This window comes from Perognathus longimembris, chromosome 8, assembly GCF_023159225.1.
Source record: "Perognathus longimembris pacificus isolate PPM17 chromosome 8, ASM2315922v1, whole genome shotgun sequence".
NCBI classification, from domain to species: domain Eukaryota; kingdom Metazoa; phylum Chordata; class Mammalia; order Rodentia; family Heteromyidae; genus Perognathus; species Perognathus longimembris.
The window spans coordinates 56,764,839-56,788,403 of NC_063168.1; the positions used below are offsets into that span (position 1 = coordinate 56,764,839).

At 42.0% G+C, this 23,565-nt stretch overlaps 1 protein-coding gene across 2 annotated transcripts in view; it reads right to left on the bottom strand.

Moving 5' to 3' along the window:
• Nucleotides 1–17,545, bottom strand: part of Ttc27 (tetratricopeptide repeat domain 27) — a 116,616-nt gene extending 99,071 nt beyond the window's left edge. The window contains exons 1-5 of one of the 2 annotated variants that reach the window (XM_048353166.1): nt 17,256–17,545; nt 15,856–16,033; nt 14,617–14,746; nt 11,344–11,484; nt 5,866–5,968 (exon numbers count right to left, since the gene is read on the bottom strand). In XM_048353166.1, coding sequence (XP_048209123.1) covers nt 5,866–5,968; nt 11,344–11,484; nt 14,617–14,746; nt 15,856–16,033; nt 17,256–17,343 — 640 coding nt within the window. In that variant the 5' untranslated portion in view covers nt 17,344–17,545. The remainder of the gene's footprint in view (nt 1–5,865; nt 5,969–11,343; nt 11,485–14,616; nt 14,747–15,855; nt 16,034–17,255) is intronic. The other variant, XM_048353165.1, reaches the window with a different exon arrangement.
• Nucleotides 17,546–23,565: the final 6,020 nt, after the last annotated feature.

A 23,565-nucleotide genomic window follows, 5' to 3' on the forward strand; every position in this document is an offset into this window, starting at 1 on the left:
TATGAATCATGCTACAAATAATTTGACAACACATGGTGTTGACACAAAGTTCCAAATGAACCTATCAATTTAACACCACAGAGTCTGATGAAGGCTGAGTTAACATCATAAAGAAGGTAGAATTTCTCCCTTAAAGGAAGCAATATAGATCCATGTATGTCTAATATAATAAGAGTAGCTGAGAATGAATGGTGGTGTGGCACTCCGATTCTAATTTTTTTCTCTAACTAGTCAAGATAAAAAATCAGAGGATAATAACCTAGCAATAGCATATAAAACATGGTTCAAAATTAATCATATATATGGACTGGAGGTGAAGCTCCAATGGTAGAGTACCAGCCATAACAAGAAAGCCAAGTGAGGGCTGGGAATATGGCTTAGTGGCAAGAGTGCTCGCCTCATATACATAAAGCCTTGGGTTTGATTCCTCAGCACCACATATATAAAAAATGGCCAGAAGTAGCGCTGTGGCTCAAGTGGCAGAGTGCTAGCCTTGAGCAAAAAGAAGCCAGGGACAGTGCATAGGCCCTGAGTTCAAGGCCCAGGAATGGCCAAAAAAAAAAAAAGAAAGCCAAGTGAGATTGTACATCCCTGAGACCAGCACCAATATGTGTTGTTTGTGAATTTATATACAAAAATAAATTAAGGTAAGGTAGAATGCTTGTATAACATGAATGAAGCCCTAGGTTGGATTCCTCAGTACCACATTAAAAAAAAAAAAAAAAAAAAAAAGCCAGAAGTGGTGCTATGGCTCAAGTGGTAGAGTGCAGGCCTTGAGCAAAAGAAGATCAGGGACAGTGCCTCAGGAACAGTGCCTCAGGAACAGTGCGGAGGCCAGGCCCGGAGCTCAAGCCCCAGGACTGGCAAATAAAATAAATAAATAATAACAACAACAATAATAATAAAGGGGCCAGGCGCTGGTGTCTCAAGTCTATAATCCTAGCTACTCGGGAGGTTGAGAGCTAATGATCACGGTTAGAAGGCAACCCAGGAAGAAAAGCTGGTGAAACTTTTATCTCCAATAAACTACTTAGAAAAAAGCCAGAAGTGGCACTGTGGCTCAAGTAATAAAGTGCTAGCCTTGAGCCCAAAGAGGCTCAGGGACAGAGCCCAGGCCCTAAGTTCAAGCCCCAGGACTGGCAAAAAAAATTAAAAATAAAAGGGCTGGTACTATATGACCTATACCAGATTACAAAAAGTGTCTAAGAAGACACCTCATCCAACTGATTTCCCAACTCAGAATCTTGTTCTATAACATCCCTGACAAGCATTCTTCATCTGCTTTCAGTCATCAATGAGCAGTGACAAAGCAGTCAACAAGAATGGAAATGAGAATGTACTTACAATGTCCAAAACTGAATGTCATTTCCCTATCAGTCTAATTAAAATAGATGTTATCTGTACTAAATGGCTACTCAACCTAATGCTGGGCCCACATAATGTTGCTAAAACTAACATAGCTCTGAATGCCCAAGATGGTATTTTTCTATAATGTCAGTCCTTTGAGATAGTTCCTGCACTTGAAATCTCAGTCATTAATTCAAAAACAGTTTTACCACCACATCCTGTTCCTTCTCCCAGCATGGTGGTGAAGAATAAACTGGCCAATACAGAACAGTGCCGGATGTGGCACACAAAGTGTCAGCTGCTATCACCACTAGCTACTAAAATGCTGCCCTGCTGACCAACTTGAAGAAAGGTAATGGAAATAGTAAGCAGGACTTGCAGTTGGAAACTCTAGGTCATAGTTCTGGCACTTGGGCAATTTCTGAGGCTTGATTCTTTGATAAATGAGTTAGCTTGACAAGATGATCTTTAAAGAACCTTCTCAGACCAAAGATTTCAGACCAGGATGAGTTACAGGAATGAAAAAGAGGGACAGCTATGGAACCCGGGGGTGGGGGGAGAGGAAAGTAGTAAGATTTAAGAACTGGCTAGATATACAGAACAACGGAAAACAGAGTGAGTCGATTGTGAGCACATACATAAGCTTTAGAGGACTCAAAGCTTAAATCAAAAGAGAGCACACGTACCCAATAGGTAGTATTTTTTTCTGAATAATTACTCCCCCCCACCCCCCAGTCCTGGGCCTTGGACTCAGGGCCTGAGAACTGTCCCTGGCTTCTTTTTGCCCAATGCTAGCACTCTGCCACTTTCTATATATGTGGTGCTGGGGAATTGAACCCAGGGCTTCATGTATACGAGGCAAGCACTCTTGCCACTAGGCCATATTCCCAGCCCTGAATAATTACTTATTTATAGTCAAAGTGATGTACAGAGGGGTTAGTTTCATATGTAAGGCAGTATTTATTATGTTAATAAATCTGTAGGGTTTCTATGAAGTCAAAACTCATAATCTTCTGGATCAAAATATCAACCAGTACATTTAAAACCAAATCTCTTCCATGAGATTATTTTAATTGTGTTAAAATGAAATTCCCATGGACAATTATAATTATGGATAATCATATTTAGGACATTTAATAATATTCATTCCAAAGTATCAAGTTCATAAGGGGGGGAAAAAATCTATGTATTCACCAGTCACCAAGAGAGTAATCTCTTGAACATCTCTTTTGATATGGAAACAATCTAATCCATGTCGCCCAACTGCCTACAGATATCCCAGCAGAACTCACTGACAAAATATTTCATCCTTTTTTTCTCTGGGAGAGTAACTTTATGAGTTCATATCTAAATAGTTAAGCTGTAATAGTCCATTTCATGCATTGCATGGAAGGCATTTTCAGTATCACACCCCATTATAAGCTGCTGTGAGGCCATAAATTGTCTCCAGAGAATTGTGGTTTCATTCAGTGTCTATGCCTAGGAACACTGTTTCAAAGATCCTTTCATATACAAAGTTATGCTGACATTCTGATAAGGCTCGATTTCAGTATAATGACATAACATTCCTAAATAAGAATATGATGAGCACAGTTGTTCATAAAAATCCTTTGCTTTATGCCTCATAGGCTGAAAAAAAACTCCCGCCAATGTTTTGATGATCCTTCAAGGCCACATTTATAAAATATCCTCCTCTGGTCATTGAACAGTATTTCAGCTATAACTGGTCATCATTTGGGTCAAATCCCAGAACAGAACATTTTTACAATAAAAGTGTTTATGAAATACTACAGTTAAATACTATCTACTGACCTGTTTAGGCAGAGCCAAAACATCTAATTATGTCTAGTCACCAATTTATGACCAGATAAAATGAAAAATGCAGTTGATTAGCCTAGAAGAGCAACACAAAAAAAATTCTAGTCTCAAGGCAAAGCAAAGGATCTCCTGAAATACACTGCACAAAAGACAGGAGGCCCCTGAGGGGAATGAGTCACTTAAGAGTCATATTTTCCACATATCTAGGTTAACCATTTCTGTTTTCAAACCTAATTTTAGATTCTCTTTAAAGCATACCAGCTGCTTCCTACCTTTTAACAAGATATATAAAGATGACAGTTTTCTTTTTTCCTTAATTTGTAGGAGCTATGATATTAAGATTAGCTACTGGGAATGTGGTAAAGACATGGCTTCAAGTACCAATTTATGTTAGTTTCCTCAATTACCAATTTTCCATTAAAATATAATGAAGTACAGGTAATCATATAAGATGCTATGCAGCGTAATAGAAGAACCTCTTCATAAAATTAAACAGTGGACAGGACTCTACTGCCATCTGCTTCCAAATGCTTCCTCTGACCTTTGGGAAATCATTTCTGCTTCTCATTAAGATCAATAACACTCAGCCATTCCTGGCTTCCCAATAAACAAGAAGCTCATCCCCTCGCACTGTTGATTAACAGAGCCATTCTCACTTCATTGCAAAAACCAGTGATGTAGCATAAAGGGGAGAAGATTTTGTTCACAGTTTTGTGGTTTTTTCCCACTTAACCAAACCAGAATCAAGACAATATGGCTGCTAAGTGGGATATCGAGCCTTAATTTTCTCCAAGTTCTACTTCATCTTTCATTTTGAAAAGAATGTCATCCCTATGCGACACTATTAGGAGAAGAGTCAAAGTTGAATGTAGTTTTCATGGGTTTTTTTTTATTTCTTTGTCAAAGTGAAGCACAGAGGGGTTACAGTTTCATACATAAGGCAGTGAGTACATTTCTCATCCAACTTGTTATCTCCTCCCTCATTTTTACCCCACCTCCCCGCTCCCGGTGGGTTTTTCTACAGTCCCAAGTAAGTTGGTTTTTTTTTGTGGTTTTGTTTTTGTTGGCCATGGGGCTTGAGCTCTGGCCTGAGTACTGCCCCTGAGCTCTTCAGCTCAAGGCTAGCGCTCTACCACTTGAGCCACAGAACCACTTCTGGTTTTCTAGTGGTTAATTGGAGATAAAGAGTTTCATGGACTCTCCTGCCCTGGCTTTGAACTGCGATTCTCAGATCTCAGCCTCTTGAGTAGTTAGGATTACAGGCATGAGCCCCTGGTGCCTGGCCCAAATAACTCTTTTTTTGTTGTTGTTGTTGGTTATGGGGCTTGAACTCAGGTCTAGGCACTATCCCTGAGCTTTTTCATTCAAGGCTAGTGCTCTACCACTTTGAGCCACAGATCCACTTCCGATTTGGGGGGGTGGGGGGAGGTAAATTGGAAATAAGGAGTTCACAGGCTTTCCTGCCCAAATTAGGTTCAAACCCCAATCCTCAGACCTCAGCCTCTTCAGTAGCTAGGATTACAGGTATGAGCCACTAGTGCCTGCCTCTTTATTATTAATATATTTTACTGTTATTATTAAGGTGTTGTACAAAGGAGGTACCACTTCACAATGCAGGTAATGTGTACATTTCTCTTTTGGACAATGTCACTTCTCCCTTCAATTTCAGTTTTATATGTAAGGTTAGCCAGAAAGGAAACCCACCACATGGTTCAGGAGCTTTCTGGAAAGAAAGCAAACTGCCATCCACACAAGATAGAGGCATGGGAAGACAGAGGGGAAGGAAGAAGGAAAAAAGGGAGAAAAGAGCAAGAGAGAGTAAGAGAGAAAAGGAAAGAGAGCGGAGACTGTGTTGAGCCAGATTATATAGGAAAAGGTGGGAGATATGGCCAGGTGCATTGGATGTGACCTCAGAGAAGGAGGCAACTGCTTCCAGTGTGCCAGTTACCTAGGTAACTCAGGTCCTGGGTGCAGACTTAAACAGGTGGGGGGCATCTGCATGGAGCCCTCCTGGGGTGGACCTTACAGTATACAGTTTTAATAATGGATGAATTTTCTTATAACTTCTATAATATTATACTTTTGAAAAACCTTGGTCAAAATTTAACTCAGATGTCATTATTGAGATAGAGAACAAATTTCTCAGATACCAGTAACAGATACCACAACCTACAGCAGTGTCCAGTTTAAGTGGAATACACATGGTTCAACTGGCAAAACCTGTAATCCTACTCAAGAGGTTGAAATATGTGGATCACAGTTCAAAGCCAGCCTGGGCAGGAAAGTCCATGAGACTCCTATCTCCAACAAACTACTCAGAAAAAGCCAGAAGTAGCACTGTGACTCAAGCGGTAGAGCACTACCTTAAGCACAAAGAAGCTCAGGGACAGCACCCAGGCCCTTGGTTCAAGCAAGCCCCAGGATTAGAAAAATAAAAATAAATCTTCTGCAAGCAAAAAGCTTTAAATCAAAGACTTTCTGCAGAAAAAAACAGATCCGCCATCCTCTACTTTTCACTTAAGAAATATTACTGCTGCCACCTAAAAATGTGTGATATTTCAAATTAAAAAAAAGAAGAAATAGAAAAACAACTTCAAATAAAATACTGGTACCTACCAAAAAAAATAAACTAAGTAACGAATGTGTTGGAAGCAAATTAGAAGGGAATCACATCTCACATCAAAGGACAATCTACCATACCTTGATCAATGCAGTTCTCAGCGAGAGCAAAAAGCTGAGGTGAGCGCTCCTCAAGCAACTGCTGGTGGACAGTCACACATCTCAAGGTCCACCAAGGCAAGCTCTAGGAAAAAGCAGACAAGCTCAAGTTAAAGGACACTCTAGACAATACCTGTTACATTTGCACCATGTTTCAGCCTTCTTTAGACTCAAGATTTATTGTAACTAATCTTCTCCATCCACTACTATGTTTCAATAGTACCCAAATCTCCTTACATCCATTTTCTTAGAGCCTGTATTCTTTCCTTTTTAGACAATTGGGCTTTCTAATGTCCTTTCCAATTTCCTACCTCTTCTGCCACCATAGCCCAACCCTAACTCCTCCATGAGACCTCCCACGAGAACTCCAGTGCTGGGAGAAAAATGAAGGAGGAGGCAACAAATTGGATAAGAAATGCATGTACTGCCTTACATATGAAACTGTAACCCCTCTGTACTTCACTTTGACAATAAAAATTAAAAAAAAGAAAAAAAGAACTCCAGTGCTAGGTGGGTGCCAGTGGCTCAAGCCTGGAATCCTAGATACTCAGGCAGCTGAGAGCTAAGGATCATGGTTTGAAGCCAGCCTGGGCAGAGAAATTCATGAGATTCTTACCTCCAATTAATCACCAAAAAGCCAGGAGTGAAGCTGGGGCTAACGTGGCAGAGCACCAACCTTGAGTGAAAAAGCTAAGTAAGGGGGCTGGGAATATGGCCTAGTGGCAAGAGTGCATGCCTTGTATACATAAAGCCCCTGGGTTCGATTCCCCAGCACCACATAGATAGAAAACGGCCAGAAGTGGCGCTATGGCTCAGTGGCAGAGTGCTAGCCTTGAGCAAAAAGAAGCCAGGGACAGTGCTCAGGCCCTGAGTCCAAGCCCCAGGACTGGCAAAAAAAAAAAAAAAAAAAAAAAAAAAAAAACTAAGTAAGGTATAGCACCCAGGTCCTGACTTCAAGCCCCAGAACTGGCACCCAAAAAAGAAAAGAGCTCTGGTGTGGGTGGCTCTACTCTTGCCTGCAGTTTCCTTGCAAACACACTGCACTGGACTGACATGAGACATCCCTAAGTGTCAGTGCCATTCCCCACCAGTCCTCCTCGGCTGCATGTCCTCTCAGAGCAAGAAAACACTTTAGCATCAGATACTCTCCAAAACTAGAAAGACTCCTTCCACATCCTCGGGAAAGTTCATCCATGAAGCCTGCTGCTGGTGGGGTACACAGTGATCTCTCATTTCTACCACACGGCACAGCAATGTCTCACTCTCCCTGGAATACACATTTTTGATGGAGGATACTGCATTTTATACACTGGGGTGACTGACACATAGACTGAGCAGTTAAGAGCATACTCTTATTCTTTGATGCTTATTCTTACCTATCAACACTTCTTATTAGGAAAAAAAAAACAGTATAGAACACATATAGTGAAGGCCAGTCTCCTCCTCTAAAAATATCCATGCCAAAAGCTGATACACTTTCCTCTATACATGTTTATATATGTGCAAGATATAATAGGTATTTTTGACTGGCTCATTCACGTGTGAAAAATGAGTACTTCTGCATCATTTGAAGTAACTGTAATTATGTTAGCCTCAATAATATTACATATACAAGAAATTAATTTTCCTTTTTTAACAGCAATACCTATTAGCAATAGATCATACCCAGCCTTCACCAGTGGCTCACATCTGTTATATGGGTGTGAGAGAGACAGAAACAGAGACAGAGACAGAGACAGAGAGCATATATCTTGTACCTTGTTATTACAAGCACTGTTTTACATAAGCGCCATTTTTTCCTTGAGTAAGGGGGGAATCTCAACGGCTGCCCACAACTGCTGGAACCAGGATGCAAACACAACAAAGTCCTTTCTAATTATTGTTTCCTCCATCCACTTAGGGAAAGGCACACGTAGCTAACATAAAAGACATGGCCAGTCTTTTTTGTGTATGTACCAGCCCTGGAGCTTGAACTTGGCCTGGGCACTGTCCCTATGCCATTATGCTCAAGGCCACAGCTTTACCACTGGACCCACAGGTCCACTTCCAGCTTTTTGGTGGTTAACTGGAGATAAGAGCTTCATGGACTTTCAAGCGAGCTGCAAACTATGATCCTTAGGCCTCACCCTCCTGAGTAGCTAGGATAATAGGCGTGAGCCACCAGCACCTAGCTTCCAGACATTTTTAATTTTCTTCCCTGAAGGGTCCTTTTCACTAAGGCTAGTGAAGTTACCCTATATTTCTGTTATCTATCCTTATCTGCCATTAGCAACAAGTGAGGCAGATCTGGCAGCTTATTCTCTCCTTTCCTAAGGAATTTAGATGGCTCCAGTGGAAAAGATTACCCTTTTAAGGAAATCCATGACATAAGAGGCTGCACTCTTAAAAATATGACTTACATATTTTAACTCTTAAGCCAAAAGCATTCCACGGGGAGGAGACCACAGAGCAAACATAAAAAGCAGCTTGTTTCTTCCCTAGACAATGTAAGTGCCCTTTTTCACTTGTCAAGAACTACTTTATTGAAACATTGAGGTATTCATAAAAACCTTATTTTAATCAATTTCTTGACTCTCTTCTAATTCTACCCCTGGTTACAGAACAGTCTGAGTGAGAGTCACACTGGTCAAGAACCTCACAGATAGCGGGATGAGCATGGTAGTCAAGGTCACCCCATCAATGTACTGATTCACCCTACCTTATAAATAAGGAAGTAGATATTCTCAGAATCTGTCTAGCATAAAGCAACAGAGCAAGAGCTGCAATCTGCTTTGAAAGATGAACATTTTACTCAGCATGTGCATTACTAGTATTAAATCTGTAGTGCCACAATATCATCATAGACAATATGACATATTTCTTGTTTTTTGTTTTTGTTTTTCCCCAGTCCTGGAACTTCAACTCAGGGCCTGAGCACTGTCCCTGGCTTCCTTTTGCTCAAGGCTAGCACTCTGCCACTTGAGCCACAGTGCCACTTCTGGCCATTTTCTATAAATGTGGTACTGAGAAATGGAACGTAGGGCTTCATGTATACGAGGCAAGCTCTCTTGCCACTAGGCCACATTCCCAGCCCCCGATATATTTCTTAAGAATTATATCACAGGGGCTGGGGATGTGGCCTAGTGGCAAGAGTGCTTGCCTCGTATACATGAGGCCCTGGGTTCGATTCCCCAGCACCACATATACAGAAAATGGCCAGAAGTGGCGCTGTGGCTCAAGTGGAAGAGTGCTAGCCTTGACCGGGAAAAAGCCAGGGACAGTGCTCAGGCCCTGAGTCCAAGCCCCAGGACTGGCAAAAAAAAAAAAGAATTATATCACACACAAAAAAATCTTTTTTTTTTTGGGGGGGGGGAAGGGGTGGTCATGGGGCTTGAACTCAGGGCACTATCCTTGAGCTTTTTTGCTTGAGGCTAGTGCTTTACCACTTTGAGTCACAGCTCTACTTCTGGTTTTCTGGTGATTAACTGGAAATAAGTCTCACAGACTTTCCTACCCCAGTTGGTTCTGTACCATGATCCTCAGATCTCAGCCTCCTGAGTAACTAGGTTTGTAGGTGTAAACCACCGGTGCCCAGCAAAATTAAAAATCAATATATAATGAAGCCAGAGGTCTAGCTCAGTGGTACAGCACTTGCCTAGCATGCTTTAGGTGGGTTCATTTCTCCAGCACTGAAAATAAAACTAATATTTTCAAAGGTTGAAATTATCTTGAATTAGTATGTGATGCTGCTTCATTATCATTTTAGCTTCATTTTAAATAGCATCATTAAAATGATAAGCAAAGGGCTGGGGATATAGCCTAGTGGCAAGAGTGCCTGCCTCGGATACATGAGGCCCTAGGTTCGATTCCCCAGCACCACATATACAGAAAACGGCCAGAAGCGGCGCTGTGGCTCAAGTGGCGGAGTGCTAGCCTTGAGCAGGAAGAAGCCAGGGACAGTGCTCAGGCCCTGAGTCCAAGGCCCAGGACTGGCCAAAAAAAAAAAAAAAAAAATGATAAGCAAAGACACAAAGGAAAAAATTATCACAAAAAGAATAATGTTTCCACTGAAAGTCAAAATGTCATCACAGAATGATTTTTGCATCATGATAAATTACACGAAAACAAGTTTTTAAGCAGAAGTCAAAGTTGTTAGCATCTGGCAAGAGATGAGGTAACACCTCTCAAAACCTACCAGCAGCATTTATCATGGTTACTAATGCTCCTAAATTGTTGAGATTCTTCAAATTGTGCTTAATATATTAATATTATGATTATTCAGCTGATAAAACCTAAAATGGATTTACTCACTCATTCTTTACTAATTGCACAAAGCAAAGGCTTTTACCTTTGTTAGAACAATCTGTAGGGCTATCCAACTCAGATCAACATGAGAAAAAATACTTTTATTCATTTGAAGACTAACTCATATTTGCTAAGAAATGTGACAACTATCTGCTCAAAATCTTTGTATTACAACTTGCGAGTGGGGACGGAAGGAAAAAAACAAGGAGAAAGCAAGGGAAGGGGTAACACTGTCCAAAAAGAAACGTACTCATTACCAGACTTATGTAACTATAACCCTTCTGCATATCACCTTTATAACAATAAAAAAAAAAATCACTGTAACACAACTAATTCTGATTCTCATGAAAGCTGCCATCAGGAGCTGGGAATGTGGCTTAGTGGTAGAGTGCTTGCTTAGCGTGCATGAAGCACTGGGTTCGATTCCATAGTACCACATACACAGAAAAAGCTGGACGTGGCGCTGTGCCTCAAGTGGTAGAGTGCTAGCCTTGAGCAAACAGAAGCCAGGGACAGTGCCCACGCCCTGAGTTCAAGTCCCAGGACTGGCAGAAAGAAAGAGAGAAAGAGAAGGAATTGCCATCAGAAGCTTCCCTTCCTAGCTACTCTTTTCTTTTCTTTTCTGTTTTTTTGTTTGTTTGTTTTTTGGTGCTGGTCCTGAGGCTCCACCTTGAATCATAGCTTCACTTCTCTTTTTAGTGGTTAATTGGAGATAAGAGTCTCACAGACTTTTCTGAGCTACCTGGCTGGCTTAGAACTGTGATCCTCCAATCTCAGCCTCCTAAGTAGCTAGAATTGCACAAGTAGTCCACTAGTTTCCAGCTGTCCTCTCTTTAGAATAACTAATTCAGGGTGTAAGCTTAAATGCTTTGGAAAGTAAGCCCCTATATAGTACAAATCGTGTCTATATTTTACCATTCAAAATACTGTGTCTATAGATGGATATTGCAGCACCCAAAACCACAACATATTTTACATTTTTAAATCACTGGAAGAAATAAAGAATAATCAAGTGGAATAGCCTCTGTCTAGCAAGCATGAGACTCTGAGTTCAAGCCCTAGGACAGTCAAAACACAGACCAAAATATGCCAAGATATTCCCAGTATCAACCTGATGCTAATAGGCACAAGAGTCACATGAGGTTACAGATCTCATGAATGCTCTCCCTGTCTTACCTGGATAGCTGTCAGCTTGTGTCTTACATTCACTAAGATAATATGAGCTACTAACAGCAGAACAGGCACTGAAGTCAGGCTGTAAATTGATTCACCATCTAGAACGAGAAGGTTCAGGACAACTGTGTCTAGTTCTTTGACCTGAAAAAGATTTGTAAATTAATATGACAGAATTTAACAAGGATTCATCTTTATATGTTTATGAATATATATATATAGGCTAAGATCATGGTTCAAGTGGTAGAGCACCTGACCAGCAAGTTCAAGGCCCTGAGTTCAAACCTCTGCATGACAACACACATACACACACACACACACACACACACACACACACACACAATTTCCAGTCAATTCAGCTCTCAAATAAGGACACTAGATTATGACAGAGCAACTGACAGCACACAATCATAATAGCTCAAATGCCCTCAGAAATCCACAAATCAAACCTGCCCCAAAAGAGAGGAAGCTTCAACTTTAAAGAAGCCAGATCACAACTGTAAAGATGAACCAGCTGCAATGTATGCATTAGCAGTCCCAGCTGAGGTAGGATCACTTGAGCCTGTTTTTAAGTCCCACACCAAGTAACATGGCAAAAGCAAGATCCTGTGGGGGGGGGGGGGGGATGGAACAGAACTAAAGAAATAGGCAACCCAGGCACCAGTGGCTCACACCTGTAATCCTAGCTACTCTGGAGGCTGAGAGCTGAGGATCACAGTTCAAAGCCAGTCCAAGCAGGAAAGCTCGTGAGAATTTTATCTCCAATTAACCACCAGAAAACCGGAAGTGGTGCTATGACTCAAGTGACAGGGCACTAGCCTTCAAATGAAGAACTCAGGGACAGTGCCTGGGCCCAGAGTTCAAGCTCCATGACCAACAAAAAGAAATAGGGGGGCTGGGAATATGGCCTAGTGGCATGAGTGCTTGCCTTATATACATGAAGCCCTGGGTTTGATTCCCCAGCACCACATATATAGAAAACAGCCAGAAGTGGTGCTGTGGCTCAAGTGGCAGAGTGCTATCCTTGAGCAAAAAGAAGCCAGGGACAGTGCTCAGGCCCTGAGTCCAAGGCCCAGGACTGGCAAAAAAAAAAAAAAAAGAAATAGGGAAACTCTTAGGGGAGGAACACAAAGGTGAAATGCCTATGTGCCTCTAATCATATAAAATATTTATTGAAATGAACTCCAGGAGATGGAAACAAGTGTTTTTTTCCCTTTGGTGTTATTTTGGTGTTTTTTTTTTGTCTTATTTGTTTATCTGTGTCTGGGAGAGTAAGGGGGAACACAAAAATAGAGGGGTAAAAGGTGAACAAATGAAGCAGTGGACTTACTAGACATAGACACTATGTTGAAAATGAACTATACAACTTGTCAGTGGATATGGGAGGGAAAAGCTAGGAGAGAGCAAGGGAAGGGGTGACAAAAAAAATGTATTCATTACCTGACTTATATAACTGTAATCCCTCTGTACATCCCCTTTATAATAACACTTTTTTTTGGGGGGGGGGCAGTCCTGGGGCTTGGACTCAGGGCCTGAGCACTGTCCCTGGCTTCTTCTTGCTCAAGGCTAGCACTCTGCCACTTGAGCCACAGCGCCACTTCTGGCCATTTTCTGTATATGTGGTGCTGGGGAATTGAACCCAGGGCCTCATGTATACGAGGCAAGCACTCTTGCCACTAGGCCATATCCCCAGCCCCACATTTTTTTTTTTAAAGAAGAAGAAATAGGGAAGAAAATGCTAGCAATGAAGTAGTCCCATCACTTCATAGACTTACCTACAATAAAATACCATATCAGAAGCTGGGAATGTGGCTCAGTGGTAGAGTGCTTGCTTAGCTTGCATGAAGCTATGGGTTTAATTCCTCAGTACCAACCACATAAACAGAAAAGGGCAGAAGTGGCACTGTGCTCAAGTGGTAGATGATGAATAACACAGCAAAGTGTAATGTATATTTTATCATTTCCAAAATTGGCATGGGCTAGGAATGTAGCTAGTGGTAGAGTGCTTGCCTAGCATGCATGAAGCCCTGGGTTCAATTCCTCAATACCACATATACAGAAAAAGTTGGAAGTGATACTGTTACTCAAGTGGTAAATCTCTAGCCTTAATCACAGAGAGACTCAGGGACAGATCCCAGGCCCTGAATTCAAGCCCCAGCACTGGCACAAAGAAGAAAAGTTGCAATAAAATAGCATATCGGTAAGTAGTCTGTAACAGGATTTAGATTACATTTCAATTAGGCCTCACTAGCTGGCAAAGATTATTACAAAGTGCCAAGCAGAAGAATCACAAATTTGAGGTCAGCCTGGGCTAGGAGAGCAAGACCCAGTCTAACCCTGGGTAAATGACGTACAAACACAAGAACTTCATCAGGAGTTCAGTCACATATATGAAAAATCTGAGATGAGAAAAAGAAAATAAATAAACTGAGTACTCATAGAACTATAGATCAGAGGTGAAAAGCAGGATGTCTTTGAGAAATCTACTCCTCTGAACAGAGATTTTCCACATCTGTGTTTATAAAATGTGGACTATAGAATGTACACAGCTGCCACAACATAGTGAAAAGAAATTCTTACTCACAGAAACCTGGGTACTAGCATCACAGACAGTGTCCTTTGTTTAACAAATAAGGCAAGGAATACAGTAAGTGAGTGAATGACCACATGACCTCCGAGTGGTGCCCCAACAGGAGAAAAGATACCTATTTGTGTCCTCTTCCTCTGTGACAAAACCCTCACATTCCCCCTGAGATCCTTTTTTAAGAAAATTATATTTTCACCATCTTTCAGTACTTGTACAAAGGGGGTACAATTCAACATATCAACTTATGAGTGCAATGGATCTTGATTTATTATCACTCCTTTCATCTTTCTCCGCCAGAGGTTTGGGGAAGGTCCATCTTAAAGAGAATTGTTTATAGTTCAGTAAGATAGACAAAGCAAAGGGAAATCAATTCCCTTAAGAATAATTTCTCAGCCAGTGCCAGTGACTCACACCTATAATCCCAGCTATTCAGGAGACTAAAATCTGAGGGTCACTGTTCAAAACCAGCAAGGGCAGGAAAGTCTGTGAGACTTTTAGCTTCAATTAACCACCAGAAAACCGGAAGTGGCACTGTGGCTCAAAGTGGTAGAGTGCCAGCCCTAAGCAAAACAAAAATTCAGGGACAGAGTCCAGGCCCAGGGTTTAAGGCCCAGGATCCACCAAAAAAAAAAAAAAAACCCAAACCCTAATAGACTAATGGCTGTATGTGGTATTGTTGAGAAACATACCTCATTAAATGGCTGGAACAAGAGAAAAGACAAAAAGTCCTGAGGGTACGCATGCACAGGAGGGCCCGTCCAGTTGCTCTGGACAAAGAGCTGCAAACTGCTCACACCAAGCAGGAAGACAAGCTGTTGTCTGTACAAAGAATGGTTAAGAAAACAGGTATAAACTAGGATCATAAATAATTTCATTTCAGCTTTATTAAGAAATAGAAAGCCCTATTAATTTAAAATAAAACAAAATAAAATAAGTGAAAAATCTGAATAGAAAAAAATACGAAAGTGACATTAACTGAAACAAACCATCCTTGAGTCCTAACAAAAAAGAATTCTGGGACTTAAGACAATTTAGATCTGCAATGTCCAATATTGCAAGTAAGATTCATATGTGGCTTTTTAAAATTAGTTAAGTTTATGGACAGGGAATAAATAAACAGCTGCGGAATCCCAGAGTTTCATTATGAAGAGAACATGACACTCTCTTCTATGACTCCTAGGAACTTCCTCAAAAAGAATTTTAGAGGCTGGGAATGTGGCTTAGTGGTAAAGTGCTTGCCTAGCATGCATGAAGCCCTGGGTTCGATTCCTCAGCACCACATACACAAAAAAAGCCAGAAGTGGGTGCTGTGGCTCAAGTGGTAGAGTGCTAGCCTTGAGCAAAAAGAAGTCAGGGACAGTGCTCAGGCCTGGGTCCAAGCCCCAGGACTACCACCCCCCACCCAAATAATAAATTTACATAAACTGTAATGGAAGAAGATAAACTATAGGTTCTACAATAAGAACATGAAGTTCTATAACTTCCCCCAAAACAATCTACAACATAATAAAGGTATGTAGACATATCACTCAGATATCTAGAAATAAAAAGATCAAGGGGATATGTGTTTAAGCCAAAAGGAAATAAGATCTAACATTTTGTCTGTGGTCAAAACCTACCAGACCTAAGCATCTGGAAGCTCAAAGGAGTCAGTTATCATTTAATTATGTGCCTGTGTCGTGTACAAAACTCTTTTATCCTTTATTTCTTCATTGTAGATGATCTTCTGGACAAGTAACCTTGCACAGGTGACTGGTATGAGTCCAGGCTTTTCAACAATAGCAACACCAGTGCCTTAGAAGGTGCTGATTACATGTATTCTTGACATTTACATGGACATTTCCTATAATATTTCATGTCTATATGTCAAAGTGCTACTACATGTATTCAAGTCTATTTCTCTATGAAATTTTCAATTAAAATTCTACCTTTCTGTTTCATCCAAATCTGAAGAGCAATCCAGGAATGTGACTATCTGTTTTTCCAGGTAGCTGTCAATCTTTTCTTCAGTTGCCATTGTTGAATTTAAAATATTTTGAGTCATTGAATGTAACAATATGGTCTCATAGCTCCCTTCTAACAGCAACTGTAAGAAAGATCCACTCTCTGCAATATAAAAAATTAGTCCCAGTAAGCTAAAAACATGTTTTCATACTCTAAAGGATAATCCATGAGCTAAATACCATTTGAAATACCAAAAGAAAAAGTATAAACTTAGAATGATTGCTGTACATTAATTACAATGTACTGCGCCCTCTAGAAACATTGCCTCTTCTAGAATTAGAGGCTGGCCTATTCTGAGTATGAGCAGCAAAGTGGATATGATACCAATAAAATTAATAATAATATAATAGGTACTACTGCCCTTCTGCTGGGAAATTCGCAGATTCCAACTGATAGCAGAAGTGTCCTTAGTCAGGATCCTAGGACTTTTCACAAGCTGGTTCCTGCTACTCTCACTAGTCTTCCTTATAAATCTGGCTCACCCCCTATTCCTTCATATTCCCCAGGCACATTTCAGCTTTAACATATTTTGCTCTTACAATTTTCCTGCTAAACTTTTCTTCACTTGTCAGTACCTAAAAATAAAGAAATACAAAATTACCTCTTCTCACCTTTCTCAAAACTTTTCCAGACCACCAGATATAACCATTGAACTATAAACCTCCTCCCTCCTGCTACTTCTTATACACACATACACACACACATACATACACACACACACACACACATTCTTCTTAGATGCTGTTCCTTGTTTTCTCTTCTGGATGAAGCCTAAATCCCACAACCAGACCTGCCTATATATGACAGCAGCAAATGTGCCTTCTTCCTCTCACTCTATCGGTAAATGTACACAGCTCACAAGAATTACATCTTTATTGTCTCCTTTCAGCTTTTCTGGCTCCCTAATTTTGAATAAATTTTTTAACTCATCTGCTCCAGGACGTCTCCACCTACAGAACAGTCTTAATAATAGTATCTACCTTGCAGTCTATATCACAGGGATGGAATGACTGAATAAACGTTGCAGACTAAGAATGACACATTCAGTGCTATTCACTGCCACTGTTATTACCAAACCTGGGCAGCCAGAAATTTCTAGTAAAGAATCGCACCTGGGCTGAGGCCCCGCCCACTATGTCGAGGGCTCGATTACCCCAAACCTGGATTTTGGAGTGGGTCGTGTGGTGGAGGACCGAAGGCATGAAAATCCGCCGGGCATCCTCGGTCCTCCCGGCTCCTAGGCTGGCCTAAGTCTGGCAGGCTGACAAGTATGCGCCTCTCCCCTGGACCGGATGTCCCCGCACCTGGCCCGAGGTCCCCTCACCTGGTCCCGAAGTCCCCTCCCGCTTCCATTGCTGCCTCTCGGCCTCAGGGGCAAAGCCCCTCAGCACAGCCAGCTCCGGGGTCCACATCACACCAGACACCGCTGCAGCCCCAACAGGGTCCTACGAAAGCGTCACAGGATAGGACCAGAAGGCAAAGGAGGAGGGCCCCAAATCGCGGCAATCCAGCGGCTACGGCTACCGTGAGGAACCCCACAGAGCTAGCGCCCCATGTGCGGACACAAGCACCAGGAGGCAGCCATGACAGGAGCGCGGCGCACCTTGGGAGAACCCCACACGTTCCCACGGCAAGCTTCCGCCTCAGTGACCAATCAGAGGCGGGGTAGTGAGCATGCCCGGGTGGCTGCCCCGCCCCTAGGCGGGGCGTGGGCGGGGTTTTAGAGGACGAGGTCTTCCTCCGAGGCGCCTTGGAAGGAGAGGCAGGAGGTTCCTGGACCTGGCACCAAGGTCTCCAGCCGGCTGCTGTTGTTTAGTAGGAAAGGCTGGCACTGTGGTCCTCTCTCAGTCCTTCTCGTGTGACGAACAGAGGAAAAGCTAGGTCCCCCGAGGCAAAAGCAGGTCTGCAGTTAGCCCAGAGGTGGGCGCTGACTCTGGCAGTTGGAGGGAGGCCTTAGAAATGGTGTGGGCAAGGAAGAGGGCTAGAGCCCCCTCAGCACACGGTAGGTCTTTATCCTTTGAACCTTTATCCTGGTACCTATCGTTCTTGCCTGTGATCCTAGCTACTAAGGAGGCCGAGATCCGAGGATCATGGTTGGAAGCCAGCCTAGGCAGAAAAGTCTGAGCTTCTATCTCCAGTTAAGCAGCAAAAATAAATAAATAAAAATAAAAATGCTGGAGAGGAGAGCTGTGGCTCAAACGGTAGAGATCTAGCCTTGAGCGAAAGAGTTAAGGGACAGCACTCAGGTACTGAGTTCAAGTCCCAGTAGCAGCAAAAACACTCCCACAAAGAAGGAAAGGGAGGAGGGAGGGAGGGAGGGAGGGAGGGAGAGGGAGAGGGAGGGAGGGGAAAACGGATGGATGTGATATTGGCGCTATAATATCATTAATGTCATAAATCATGAGTGGGAAGTTTGACCCTGGAAAGTTTTGGAGGCCTGTCAGAACACTGCAGAGCCACGAACCCAGGGATAGAAGGGAAAAGCTGCTGCATGGAAAGGTGTCATCCACCTGCACGCTTTCTCCTGAGCTGGGTTGTGTAAGAGCTGCTGAGCCAAGTGGGACTGGAAAGCAGGAATTTCGGCATTCAAGACTAGCTAGGGATGTAAGGATAAAGCACTGGGAAGCCCTCAGTGTGTAGTGACCCATGTTAAGATCCCTGCAAGCCAGGGGGTAGAGGGGACGGGTGAGGGGGCGGGCAATGGGCCTGGGCTCCATCTAACTCACTGGCTTTGCTGGAGGCTTTCTTCCACCTCCTCCCACTCCAATGTAGATTTTGCTTAGCTTTTCTCACTCTGTTTAAGGTTTGGCTTTCTGCAGTGAACTAAGTTACCTAGCTTCCCCTGGTCCTTTTCCTTGTGCTCGTCTTTCTTTACCATAGTTTTAATGGGTTGTGAAGGAGAGAAATCAGATGCTTGTGTTTAGGGTTTACCCAGAGCCTTTTATGACACTTTTCTCCAAGTAGCATTAGGTTTGATCTACTTATGTGTTTGAACTAATTGTATCTTTGGGGGGGGGGGGGTAATTGTTAAATGGGAATTTGATCAGGGAGATAACGAGAAGCTACACTTTAAAGGGTCAAATTGGGAGTCTACTAGAAAGCTGCAGACTGAAAGTACCTGCAGCCCTGAGTACAACTAGCTGAGTACAACTAGCACAAAGGCAAAAACCACATGATTGGAGTTAAAAAAAAAAAACTAACAAAAACATTACCACCTAGGGAAATAATCAGGAGTGAGCAAACCAAACCATTTGGGAAAACAGGAGCAAGCATTCTCTGTATTTTTTTAGGCCCCCCTCCCTCTCTCATATATAGGGTCTTACAGTTTTTGCCCAGAGCAAATTCCCTCCCCCATATCTTCTGAAGTGGTCAGAATAAAGATCTTTTATTCGCTCAGACAGAGAGAGAAAGTAGGACTAGATAGATTGCAGAATTTCATGGCCTCCCAATCTTTCTTTCTTTCTTTTTTTTTTTTTTTTTTTTTTTTTTTGGCCAGTCCTGGGGCTTGGACTCAGGGCCTGAGCACTGTCCCTGGCTTCTTCTTGCTCAAGGCTAGCACTCTGCCACTTGAGCCACAGCGCCACTTCTGGCCATTTTCTGTATATGTGGTGCTGGGGAATCGAACCCAGGGCCTCATGTATACGAGGCAAGCACTCTTGCCACTAGGCCATATCCCCAGCCACCCAATCTTTCTTAAATGTTTGCGAATGTTCCTGGCACCTTTATTTTTACCAGCCAAATACTGGAAACAACACAAAAATCTATCCATAGGGGGAATTGTGATACATACGTACATACATATATATATATATATATATATCCACACAATAGAATACTGTTTTTAATTGAATAATGATAGGTATAAGTGGAGGTGTGACGCAAGTGCTAGAACACCAGCCTGGAGCAGAAAAGCCAAGTGAAAGAGAGAGAGACCCTGTGTTCAAGCCCCAGGGCACGCACGCACGCGCACACGCACGAGGTGCCAAAGGCATTCACTAGAAATGCACGTTACTTACTCTGTTTCTAACAAAACATGACTGTATTTGTGTAGTGGCTCCATAAATCTGTATTTTAATAAATGCCTCAATGTTCATCAAAAGCTCTGGAGGTTGGGAAGTTCGCAAATCCACATCATAGGCCCAAGAAATAGCAGCATTAACTCCTCTTGGGCCTGTATTCACCCTCTGCAGGATGTGTTGGACACTCAAGCAAATCCACTGAAAGCCCAGGTATTTCACTTCTCTGGGCATTTGTGCAAAGTAATCCCTAAACATCATTACTCATTATTGTGTATGTAAGTGAAATATTTCCGCAATACTGTTGAATTAAACTGTGAAGGAAAATTTAAGTCATGTTTATGGTTCCCTAACCTACAACTAAGTAGACATATAAAGATTGTGTACAATTTAACTATGTAAGACTGAATTCATGAATTTAACCAGGACTTTGAAGCACAGCCATGTAAACTTTGAATAAACAAACTGAAGGTGCCACCAACTCTAAGCTGTTTGAGAAAACATATAGACAGGTGCTATGCACCATGTAATGTTATACAATTTTTTGGTGGTACTAGGGTATGAAACCAGAGCTTAGTTTTCTAGGCAGTGAAGGTACCATGGAGCAATACTTCCAGCCAAGAAATACATTCTTAAGGATGGCTTGCAAACATGAAGTTTCCTCTGAAAGTTCTCAAGAAACAAGTTAGATTACCAGATTTCTAAGGGACTCTATAGGATGATTTTAAAGCTCAGTATTTTTCTATGCCCCCAGTGTTTGCTATCCCCCATGAAATGTTAAGATTCAAACCATTATGCTAACTACAGGCAAAGAGAGACAAAGATGTTGATTTTTCTCACACCATATCTTTTCTAGACAATGTTAGTTACATAGGCTATTAGAGAGTTGTTGAGATTGCTAGCAAAGGAGTAAATTGGGTAGGTGTCATACAGTTCCTGGCTACCTGTTTCATGATTGTATTAAACAGTCTCCAGATCTCCCCTAATAACAATTCTCCAATTTAAAAACTAATTTTTATGTAGGTGTGTATATGTTATTCATACCTTTAGCATGTGTAAAGTCCCAGGTTCAATCCCCAGCACCACAAAAACAGAAGAAAAAAACCTATGATAAAAATCAGCAATTGTTACTATTGTGGGTTTCAGTGAGAAAGGTCATGAAAGACATTTCTGAGCTGCTTGTTGAGAGAGAAATATCTGACATTGGTGATATTGCCATTAAAATCAATCAAATGTGCAGCTGCCCTAGCCTCATTTTAGCCTTTCAGAATTCCAGTTGAGTAAAACATATTTTTAGGGAGAACACTAGCTGCAAGATACCTAATTTTCAGATCTCTCTCTCTCTCTCCCCCTCCCTCCCCCCCCCCGGGTGCTGTTGTTCAGCATCCTGAGTAGGATGCACACTGAACAGGAATGGAGGAAATCTGTTGTGTATGCCTCATATGATTTGTAAAGTTAACTTCTATGCATCTAAGACATTTAAAGAATGTGTGCATTTTCTGTTCCGGCTGGCTATCTCCTTTATGACAAACATAAAACACACTAACTAGGTAACAGGACCAAAGGCTTTATTTTGACTTGCTAGACTTGAAACTTTGGTTGTGATGAACCCTTCAAACCCATTTATTGGCTCTGAATCCATACAAGCAAAAAGTATCACTTTTATTCCCATCAATCTTTGTGTTGACAAGAAGCAGTTGCTTGTTGAGGGCATGCTTATGATCCTTCTAGGAGAGACAGCAGAAGTGGCCACTGGTGAAGAATGTGTGCTGGTGATTTCTTCCTTGAACATCGCCCTTTACTGGTTTCTGCTGCTTATATCACAAGTGGAAAGTGACTTAGAATTGCAAAGACTCCCATCTCCCCATAGACGTGAGGGCATGGAGGGGATGAACCTCATGGATTTTGTGCAACAACTCATTTTGCAAGATGAGCTCATTTCATAACCGGGTTTAGATATTCAACAATAAATAGGAGACAGGTTCCAAAAGTTCACACCTATAATTATAGCTACTTGGGAAGCTGGGGTCTGAAGATTTCGGCCTCCAATGAACCCAACAAAAAAGTCAGAACTGTCCGGGCACTGGTGGAGGCCGAGGCCTGAGTATCATGATTTGAAGCCAATCCAGGCAGGAAAGTCCACAAGAGTCATCTCCAATTAGCCACCAAAAACCTGGAAGTGATGCCGAAAGAGCACTAGCCTTGAGCAAAACAGCTCAATGGCAGCACCCAGGACCTGAGTTCAAGCCCCAAACCAAGAAACAAACAGAACTGGAGGCATGGCTCAAGTGCTGGAGCAGCCAACTGCAGGAAAATGAGTGCTCAAATCTGAGTCCAAGCCCTAGTACTGGACACACATGTGTACAAGTAGATAGGACTATTTATCTCTGTGCAGACTGAGAAACTGAAGTGATGGTCATTGCTTTGGTGATTGCACTTGCAGGCTGCAACTTAGCATCTACCTGTAGCCGCTGCTTTCTTACCAGCATGTTGAGCTGTAATGGGTGGGAGCTAGGGAAATGGAAAGTGAAAGGAGCTCAAATTGGCTCCAGTTCACCAATAGAAAGCCCTATACCAGCAAGTGGAGTTGTGGCTCAAAGTGGCAGAGGGCTAGCCTTGAGAAAAATAGCTCAGGCACAGCTCCCAGGCCCTGAGTTCAAGTCCCATGACCAACTGAAAAAGAAATACTAAGATCAATTCCAGAAAGAAAATATGTGTGAGCACCCTATCCTTCCATAGGATAAAAATGTCTTTAAAGGGGGCTGGGGATATAGCCTAGCGGCAAGAGTGCCTGCCTCGGATACACGAGGCCCTAGGTTCGATTCCCCAGCACCACATATACAGAAAATGGCCAGAAGCGGCGCTGTGGCTCAAGTGGAAGAGTGCTAGCCTTGAGCGGGAAGAAGCCAGGGACAGTGCTCAGGCCCTGAGTCCAAGGCCCAGGACTGGCCAAAAAAAAAAAAAAAAAAAAAGAAAAATGTCTTTAAAGCATTTAAAAAGCAACTAAAATCACCAGGGAAAAGATCAATAAATGACTTCATAAGTTAAACCCACAATAGAAAAGCTCAACAAAGATAATACCTATCTAGGCAAAATACAGCGGTATGACAAAAATGAACATTTTACTATAAAAGAAGTACATAGACATATTTCATACAACTTCAGACCATGTGTTAGAAAAAGGTAAAAAAGTGTAAACCAGGGCTGAAAATCAAATGGCAAAAAAAGGAAGAAAAAAAAGAGTAAAACATCTGATAATATAGCTATTCAATTCAAGAATTATCTCAGCTGGGTGCAGAGGCTCAGGCCTGTAATCCTACTACTCAGGAAATTGAGGTCTGAGGATTGAGGTTTGTGAAGCCAGCCTGGACTGGGAACATTTCTGAGACTTATCTCCAGTGAACCACAAAAAAAAAAAAAAAAAAAAAAAGCCAGAAGCAGAGTTGTAGCTTAAGTGGTAGAGTGCTAGCCAACAAAAGAACTCAGGGCAATGCCCAAATCCTGAGTTTAAGTCCCAGTTTTAGCACAAAAACAAAAAACCCTCTAATGCTAATGGTTAGGACAGTATGACAATATGATAACATTAATTGGTATTAGTAATAATCACTATAAGCTTTT